This window comes from Fulmarus glacialis, unplaced genomic scaffold, assembly GCF_000690835.1.
Source record: "Fulmarus glacialis isolate BGI_N327 unplaced genomic scaffold, ASM69083v1 scaffold38718, whole genome shotgun sequence".
Classification (NCBI taxonomy): Eukaryota; Metazoa; Chordata; class Aves; order Procellariiformes; family Procellariidae; genus Fulmarus; species Fulmarus glacialis.
This window is the reverse complement of record NW_009228336.1, coordinates 333-10,044: the sequence shown is the minus strand read 5'-3', so window position 1 is coordinate 10,044 and position 9,712 is coordinate 333. Positions and strand designations below refer to the sequence as shown.

At 36.3% G+C, this 9,712-nt stretch overlaps 2 protein-coding genes across 2 annotated transcripts; one reads left to right on the top strand and one right to left on the bottom strand.

The window, feature by feature from the left end:
* Positions 1-215: 215 nt before the first annotated feature.
* On the top strand, positions 216-971 carry GNG5 (guanine nucleotide binding protein (G protein), gamma 5). Its single transcript, XM_009583451.1, has 2 exons — positions 216-269; positions 846-971. Exons 1-2 carry the CDS (start codon positions 216-218, stop codon positions 969-971), a joined length of 180 nt encoding a protein of 59 aa, XP_009581746.1.
* A 3,845-nt stretch (positions 972-4,816) lies between these two features.
* On the bottom strand, positions 4,817-9,012 carry RPF1 (ribosome production factor 1 homolog (S. cerevisiae); the record flags this gene model as incomplete). The annotated part of the gene is made up of 7 exons (XM_009583450.1): positions 4,817-4,858; positions 5,697-5,823; positions 5,905-6,074; positions 6,970-7,052; positions 7,626-7,779; positions 8,428-8,523; positions 8,932-9,012. Coding segments are annotated over 7 exons (753 nt in total), but the record flags the coding sequence as incomplete, so codon positions are not given.
* Positions 9,013-9,712: the final 700 nt, after the last annotated feature.

Here is a 9,712-nt window from a genome sequence, read left to right as displayed (position 1 = left end):
CCCGGCGAGCCCTGTCGCTTCCTGCAGCCTCTCGGGGACCCCCGGCCGCCGCTCTCCGGCCGAAGCGCTCCCCCGGGGGGATGGATGCGCCGCCCCTCCCCTCTCATTTCCTTATTCTGGGGAGCGTCGTCTTCCATCAAACTCCGGTGAAAAGGGCAGCTTGAGTCGGGGTTTACCGCAGGTTGCCTTGGCTGGCTTGGCCCTCACACTATAAAATGGAGACCCCGCTGCAAGGCGTGCTGAGTGCGTTTAACTTGTGCATTTTCGGGGTGAGACTGGCCCTGTCAAATTGGAGAAACTCTGGGAAAACTGCAAATACAAGATACCAGTGAAGATGCTACTTTCTAAAACTTTGATCGTTCTTTTTTATGAGTTCAGAGTTACAGCAAAGAAAAGCAAGACAATTTTTTCACTCTTCTGTTTTTAGGTAGGTACAGCTTACCAAAAACCCCATACACTATCTCATCATAAGGATGGCTTTCCAAGGGAAGATAAAATGCCAGTTCAGTCGAGTAGAGCATCTTAAACTATAGGCTATATTTTTAAACGATTTATGCTGGAACAAGGATCTTCATATATTTAACAAAGCCACCTCCAAGATGTTGCTCATCTTTCACCCTTCAGGCTTAGAAGTTTAACATGAAAATTTTCCATATTAATTCTTATTCTAATATTGTGCAACTTCTTGTCTTTAAGAAACCAAAAAATTACAATGGAACTGTTGTATAAAATCTATGTAAGCTGTATTACAGAATCACTTAGTGGTGGTCTTTATACTTTTTGATGTAGTTACATCCAGTAAAGAGTGTTCAGTGAATTCTAATGCCAGCTTTTATTATGACTAGGTTTCTCAGGCTGCAGCAGACTTGAAGCAATTCTGCCTGCAGAATGCACAACATGATCCCCTACTGACAGGAGTATCATCAAGTACAAATCCATTCAGACCCCAGAAAGTTTGTTCATTTTTGTAATTACGTGAACTACTTCAGTATCTTTCAGTGGTAAGTTCTTGAATTACGATTCATAAACTGTTCTTTCATTAAAAATAGCTGGCTTTAAATGAGACTGCCTGAATTAAAAGTAGTCAGAAGAGACATCTGACTTCTGCAGCTGGTGTTGGTCTAGATCCCCATTTTGGGCCTCTCTTCCCCTGTTCTGGTCGTAGCTCTGGACACATGCTATTCATAAGTATTAGGAGTGGCATTTAGTTGTTGCAGCAAAGTAGTAGTGGGGCCAGCTGCTACTGAGCTGCTATTTTGACTAACCTGGTTGTACAGTAATTCTACTGTATCTTCCTTCTGTGTAAGGGTATTGTTTCCCTTTTCTCACATAGGATTACTTGCCTGCAGCATACATGGTGAATCCTGGTTGTGGCAGATAAAGCAGACTTTAGTTCTTAAACTTTTTCATTAAAGAGCACTTCCAAAGAGGGGTTAGTGGTGGTCTCCAAGAAGAGCACTGTCCCCTATAGGACACGCCTTCTAAGGCAAAAGAAAAAAGTATGTAGTCCAAGAATTGTATCAAGGCCCATACTCCACTCAAATAAGCTACTACATGGGTAGCATTTTAAGTAACTAGAAACAGTTGAATACTCATTTGGATTTTCATTCCAAAACTTTTATGGGTTCATTAGCACTACTGGTGTCACTGTGAAGACTACTAATCTGGCATTCCTTGAAAATTCTGATTAGATTTTAGACTAACCTATTTGGAAAGGTGAGTTTTAGATCCACAGTAGTCTCACCAAGACTCTGAGAGTCACAGTAATTTGATATTTTGCCCACAGTAAATGCATGATAATTTTACCGTGTCCCTCTTCCCCATTGCCCCTTGACTTGGATCTGTTGGGGCAAGAGCATAAATGTTATTTTAAAGCACCTGATACGCAGTTAACCATAGCTCACAATCCTTAGAAATCTCATAGCGAGTCTTAACCTTGAAGAATTCTGTTTTTGTAACTGACTTACATCACCCAAAGAATTGTAGTTTGCTAGATTTAAGTTGTGTTATTTAAGCAGCTTTATAGAAAGGTGATTGTTAAAATCATTCTTTAAAATTGTTCTCCCCTCAAGCAGACTGTAGAAAGCTTCCAAAAAGTTTGTGTATAAACAAGGCGGTTCATGCTGATAAAGACCAGAGTAGTAACAGTATAGAGGTTGATGCTTAACTATTTAACAAACGAGAAGAAAAACACTTCCCCCATTGTTTTGAGCAATAAATTACAGCAGTGTAACTGAAACATGCTTTAGAGTTCTTGTAGCTTTTAAAGTTATTTATATTGTGAATTTTATCAACTATTCTTATTTAAAAGGTATTATTCTTGGACACTGACTTGTGTTCACGCTACTGTAGTTTCAGCTTTAAGCGTAATTCAAGGAAGAAATTGGATCATCTGTAAGCATTATAGACTGATAACCTATAGAAAGCCAAATAAACTGTACTTGAATCCGGGACAAATACTGTTTCCCCACTGAGCTTTGCCAAGGTCTAGTAATTCCTGGGTGTGGATGTCAGGAAGTAATGTTTCCTCTGTCTCACATACACAGGGCATAAAAGGCTTATTATTTTCTTTCTCAATTACAGCCCTTATCTTCCCCCTTTCTGATTCTGGAACAGAGCACTTGTTTCTGCTGATGTTACAGGCCAAAGTCATTAGAGCAGCCTAATGTTGTTACACTACCTATATGGAAAATTTCTTTCCTTCACTGTATCTCTTGCAAGCACTTCCTCAAAATAGGCAATTTCTTAGTTGTAATCCTGGCGTTTTCACGATGAGCCAACAGAGTTCATGTTTGCGCAGTTAGCACCACCTCTGTGGAGTGAAGAGGAAGCGTAATTTGTTAGTTACACAGACTCCCCTTGCTTTTCAAAGGCAAAGTAGATGCCTGGTATTTCTCGAGGCACCAAGTGACTGGGAACAACTTTTTCTGTCCTTCCACTTAGCCATTTGGCTTCCAGGAGACACTAAGTTTCAGTTCTTTTGTAACAGTTTTGATTATCTTCTTGTACCCTTGGGGATAGCTTCATGGTTTTAAAATTTTATTTTATTAACTAATAGTTTTCTAAAACAGCTGTGGAAAAAGAGGGGTTTTTTCTCCTAAATAGCTGTCCATGGCATACTCTGAAGGTACATGTTCTTAGACATAGACTTGCTTCATTTAGCATTGATACTTTGCTAACTACATTTTGGTTTTGTTTTTCAGATCTTCTAGCATCTTTTCCTAGCTGCTGATGTATGTATGGGCAGAGTGCCTCAAGGAGTGGCCTGGTTTGACGTCTGTACAAAAGCTTAGCTTTAATGTGCCAAATCTAACTGTAAAATTGCTACTGTCATCAAACCTCTTACCATCTACCTCTCCAAATGAACTGTATGCTAGTTACAATACTTCTGTTTCATAAGGGAATCAGTTTTATATGCCAAGCAAAAAATAAAAGTGTCTTGACTTAGTCTGGTCTTGAAATTACTGTAACAAGTTGAATAACTTCTGGGTATGTTGACACCTCACCAGTTACTGCATCACTCTGCCCAGCTGGAGAGCATATACAGGAGTCTGTCTTTAAATATTCCATGCTGCTGCAAGTTTGCCTGGGGTTGACAGTCTTACAGAACAATGAGGCTTCATCAGTACTATACTTAGAAGCATAATAGAAATAGAACAGAAAAAATGTTTTGGCTGTTAGTTTATAATTCAACTATAGAGCTGTCCCATATCATAGACATTAAATAAAGACAAAGAGTAATTTAATTATTCTTTATCTTAAAGTGTAATTCTACCCTAGTAGACTTACTCTATGAGCCATCTTACTCTTCAGGTGAATATGAAAAAGCACTTCTTATAGTTGCATATGAAGAGAAAGTAATTCAAAGAAAACTTAGCTTTTTAGTTGCCAGTGAATGTGCAAACTTAAGGCAGAACAGTAGTTTATTCTGCAGGTAATAACAACTTGAGTATAGCTATGAGGCTGAAGAAGCATTTTTAAGATTTTAATGGGAAAAACCCTGCTCAGAGACCTCACATGTTCAACTAAGCAGCATTTTTAGGTGAGATAGCTTTATGTACTTCTATAAGCTGGCCTTACGAATTCTTTGCCATAGGTGTTTTATTTCTTTTTATATATAAGAATATCAATTGCTTTGGGTATATACCTCTTCTGAGTATGACATTTACACAAGAGATACCTGTAGGAGTCAAGCATATTATTTGTAACTTCAGCAACATGGCTATTTTATGCAAGATGTAATGAAATAAAATACCGCAGACTTCCTGGATTGCATATAGCCTTTTCACTGTTCTCTAGAGAGGAGACCAGTTTTGGAAAACTATCACCATACTATTAGGGAACAGCATACTGTAAGTTAGAAAGATGTTTAAAACATTTATCTCTTACCTGATTAATGAAAGGTGTCTGGGTTTAGCTGCTTAACAGAAAAAAAAGCTGTATAGCTAGAAATACTTTATTTTGAGAATATCTTTAACCAAATATTTACTGCCTTTGATGTTACAAAGTATAATTTATCTCTACAGCTCAAATCTTCAGTGATAGCTAAATTACAGGCTGCTCTGACATTGCTGTAGTTTTTCCTGCTAAACCGGAAGAGTCACTGTCCTTGTCATGTTGGATTTAACTACAAACATAGGAAGAAAGATGTGTCCTACTTGACCTGCTCCTGTATAAAGTTTCAATGTTTGCAGTTTGTCTTTCCGCAGGCAGATACTGTTCAGTATCATTATCATTAGTTAGGAGCCTGAGAGAATCCGTAGTTCAAAGCAGTTGTTGTATTTCTGGTCACCAGCAATTGGCCGATACCTGTCCCTCATAAGTGAAATTTTCTTCTACTTGTGTCCATTTCTCGGCGCTGAAATTTAAAAAAAGTTATTAACCAGCAAATTCATGCAACAGGATATAAATAAGGATGACCACTCCAGTTTATAGTAGGGTAAGCAGTGAAATGTGTCACAGTTACAGTGTAGTTGAGTCTTTATAGTCAGCTTTTCAAGACTAACAAGAGAGAAGAATTAGAGATTAGTGATTTAGAACTAAAGAACATGCAGCAGTTCTCTGCCTACTGATAGGAGACAAAGTGTCTTTACAACAAACAAGATTATCCATTTCATGGACTACCCCAGGAGCATTAGAATTTTTCTTCCACTATAGCTTGGATACTGACTTCTAAGTTTTGCCAATCAACTGCAATTCCATGGTAAGAATGACTGGAAAAGTAATTTATCATTGCCTAGAGTAATACTTCCATTTCACTTGAAGATGTACAGAGTGTTACTTTCCATTCACTATTAAGAAGTGACATTTATGTAAATAGCTTAATCATTTTTACATTATGATTCTTGCACTCACCTTGCACAAAAATAGCTCTAGTCAAGTTTACTAGGCTTCCAATTATAGCTTATACTAGGGAAGCATTTTTCACATTTGCTTATATCTGTATATGTTAAATTACGTTCTGCAAATAAGTAGTCATGGTATATTGATACTCATCATCCTTGCTATTTTTATTTTTGACTTGCAGTATAGCAGAATGCTTCTACTTTGCATATTTCTCAAAATATACCTCTAAATATTTCAGTTAAACACTTCCATATTGAGAACTGCTTTTTTAGGCAAAGATTTGTGGTTACATTTCATGTCAAATTTAGTTTCCCTTCCCAAGCAGGACTATTATCATTACTTAGACATACCTTATGAATCCATTCATACTCTCCAAATTTGGAATCAAAGGTTCCTTTTTGAAGAGACCTCAGCTTTAATGTAAAACGTGGCCCAAGTTCCTGAATTCCCACTTTCTTTTCACTCTTGAAAATATATCTTGGGGAAGAAAAAAAAAAAATTAGGAAGTAAGTTACGAGAACATTCTCTCTCATTTATGAGTTTTGCGGAAAATGTCACCTGTGGAATCTGAAAAAGATGTAGTCTCGCTGGTTGTGAAATGTAGCTACTTGTCTTCCAATGAACTGAGGATCATGTGGGAAGAGAGAAGCAAACATGCGACCAACAGAATGTCCGAGTCGCGTTGTAAAATTATTCAGGATTACTTCAGGTACGTTTTTCCCTTTTCGCTGAAAGGAAAGTAATAGGTAAGAATGCAAAATATAGATTGAATGCAAAAGGATTTTAATATATTATCAAAAAAGAGTTTGAAATAGAATAGGGGGAAGACAACCAGGGCAAACTTCTTGTAACAGGGCTGATAACATGCCCTAATCATTTTTTCAAACACAGCCTAAGTTTGTATACAAGTAAAGGAGCAGCTGCAGGTAACATAAGGATCTTTGGTTCAACAATACAAATTGAATGAAAAAGCACAAATAAATAATTTTACATTTCCTCTCTCCTATACCAATTTCCACTCCTGGCAGCACCCATTATAGCAAATAATGCAGTCTACCTATCGCAGGATATTCTCTCTGTACCAATACCAACTAAGGGTATATGGGATTCTTCTGTAATATGAACAGATTGAAAAATGACTTATTTCAAAAGAGGAAAAAAAACATTTTACTGCAAATTATTTAGGGCTAAGTAAGCAATACTTACTACAGAAGAGCTGACAGGGCTGTAAGAATAAGAAAAACTAGGTTTTATTCAAGATTAGGAACTACATCTATTGAAATCTTTTATACTGCTGATTTTTATATATCCTATTGTGCGTATGCTATACATTGGGTATTCCCTACTGATGTCTGTTATCAGCTGCTGTTTATTGGCACAACTATAAAAATACTTGGCAGACAGTTAAAGAAATTCAGCAAATAACTACGAAAATGGAAATATGCTGCTTATCGAAGTAGAATATACTAGTTCTTGGCCTCCTGTTAGCTTACGAAAAAAACACCTTTAGAAGATCAGCTGAATCGTACAAAAATGCAACCAGTTTTGACAGTGCAAGTAGACTGAACATATTTATCATTAAACAACAGACTACCCATTTTTTAAATTTTGTTGGAGTCTCACCTTTATTTCCTTACGCAAACGGACACTACTCATTCTAAAATGAGCAGTTGGACCCTCAGGCAGATGACTTAAAACAAGACCATCTGTTCACAAAGTTAAAAAAAAAAGGCTGGTAAAATTCCACATGTAATTTACAGAGGAACATTTTATTACATTGGAATATTATATCCATAATCTATACCTGATTTACAAGGTTTCATTATATTTTCGAACATACATTCATAAACCAGTCAACTAGTGTTCTGCAGTATGTCCATTAAATTTTGTTTCAATAGCTAACCAGAGTTATCTTCTATCACTTTCTCACTTATTAATTAGTAATGTTTTATCTAGTCAGCAAAACTAAATGGAACCTCCTCGTCAGAAAAACTTGTTAATTGATCAAACTCTTAAATTTACTGAAATAATAACAATGTTTATCTATGCATTACAAACTAGAAAAAAAAAAGCCAACACCCTTTCTTTAATAATTCCAAGTTCCATTAGCCATCAGATATTCGAGTTGGCAGAGTGATTTTTAACTCTGTAAGCAGCACAGTGAAGAGAAAAAATCCAGAATAAAGTAGATATTTGATGGACACTACAGAATTATTTTCTTTTTTTTTTTAACAGGCCCAGAGCTAGTATATCTATTTAATAAATACACAAAAGGATACTTGGTATTTTGCGATCTTCATTAATGACGATTAAATCCGTGAAGTCCCTTGCAATGCACTGTGGAATAATTCTTTTCAAAGCCAGTCCTCTTCGATAGTAGACATGCGAGTTAGGTATAACAGTAGACAGTTGTTCACAGAATCTCACTGTTCTCTGCAAAACAAGCGAGTTAAATTGCAATGTGGTAAATACAGTGCCAAATTCAAGTATTAGGGGAATGGAGGGTTGCTCGTTCCAACTGCCCTCCCTGATGATATATTACTTCCAGAAACTCTATAAACATTTGAAGACAAGCTATTAAATTACTTCATTCAGTCAGTGGAAGAAAATTTTATTTGCAGTACGGACTGCAGCACACCAGGACTTATTTTTAAAGGATTTTTTTTCCTCCCTCAATCACAGAAAAGCAGGAAAATTCCAAAAGCATAACCCCCAAACTCATTAGGGACATTGGTTTACAAAAAGTTCACAACATTTCAAAATACAATACAACTATTACTTCAAGTACTAATGTCTGAGTTTCCAGATAAATTGTTTGAGGTGTACTTTTTCCTATTTTTAAAATCACTTCTTTTATGGTCTTCACAAATGTCAGTAATCTCCCCGATTAGGTTAATACAGATCATTTGCATACAAGAACATACGCATGAGGTTGCTTTTTGTTATGAAGGAAACAAACAGTGCTAGAGAAACTAAAAGATTACATGCTATTATTTTCAGCTTTAATTTACCAATCATAGTATGAAAACCTTGGTATCTTATAACCAGTTGATTGCTTAGAACTCTCCAAAACATTCGTACCCCACGAGGTCTGTCTGATGTTGTAATAAGAATCTTGGGAACTGTCTGTCTGTTGAAGTATGGTGCAAATTCATCAGTTGCTTCATCAAAAGCAACCTGGAAGAACAGAAGTCTTGTTAATCCACCATATATGAAATAATCAAAGAACAATTGTTCAATCTGATCTAAAATCTGATGAAATTGAATTTAGTAGGAAAAATTTCAATTCACAAGATCTATCCTATAATTAATCACTACAAGGCATGTGGTTTTTACATTTTTAAGAATCTAGTGTGATGAACATTGGCAGGTTTTACTATCAATAACAGTAATGCAAAAGGCAATTATCTAACGTAGATGATGAAAGAATGATATCACTCTTAGTGAACCCATCACATGTAAGAAGTAATTCATCAACACCTTAGCAGGAGAATGGTGAATGTTAAGTTTCATCAATCCATTTTATGTCCCTTCTTGGAAAAAAAATGGTTCACTTAATAGCATATGCAGAAATTAAGCAGTTACCTCTTCATCATTGGGATCTACAGTTGTTTCGTCATACACTCTCTGATTTTCAATAGTCTTTGGTACAGCTTTTGGAGGCGCCTAAAATAAATAAGTTTATTAACATAACACATTCAGGTAATTCTTAAATGTATTGCGAAAAACACATTCATACTACCATGACATTGTGTATATTTCTACATAGAACTAGAAGTATTACTTATTTTATACCAGCTTTTAAAATAGAAGTTACATCGCCTTGATTAAAAATATGCACGGGTACTGGGACACTAGAGAGCATCACATGGAGGAGAAGCATTGCTAGAACAGTGACACTGCTTAACTTCAATCTAATTAAGAAACGGGGTTCCAAAACAAAACAAAAAAAAAAAAAAGAGAGGGGAACTTTCTATCCACTTTTCTTCTCTTCCATGGAAGAAAAAAGCTCTACTTTCAACAACAACACATTTCAGCCTTGACATCTACAGCTGAACGACTAATAGCCTATAACGTTTACCCTGTTTACTTACATGACTCTTGTGAACTTATGATAATACAGGAACTTACAACCGACTGTCCTCAACTGTCAATATGCTTTTGAAGTAGTTCAGGAAAAGAAGCAAACCCCTTGTTCGTAGCTAAGCTTGGAAACAAGCAGACAACTGGTCTGGGCAGGGTTTGGTCACATCTGATTGTTTTAATTTATATAGAAATTATTAGAGTATAATGCCCAATAACATCAACACAATGCCATAGTAATTACATCGGACAGAGAAGACTTTTCAGGAAGGGCCTGCTCTTA

What these genes read in the sequence shown, in the direction of transcription:
- GNG5 (XM_009583451.1), top strand. Translation starts at nt 216, where the DNA reads ATGGAGACCCCGCTGCAAGGCGTGCTGAGTGCGTTTAACTTGTGCATT. An exon ending in TTAACTTGTGCATTTTCGGG is followed by an intron (nt 270 to 845) that starts GTGAGACTGGCC and finishes TATTATGACTAG; the next exon opens with GTTTCTCAGGCTGCAGCAGA.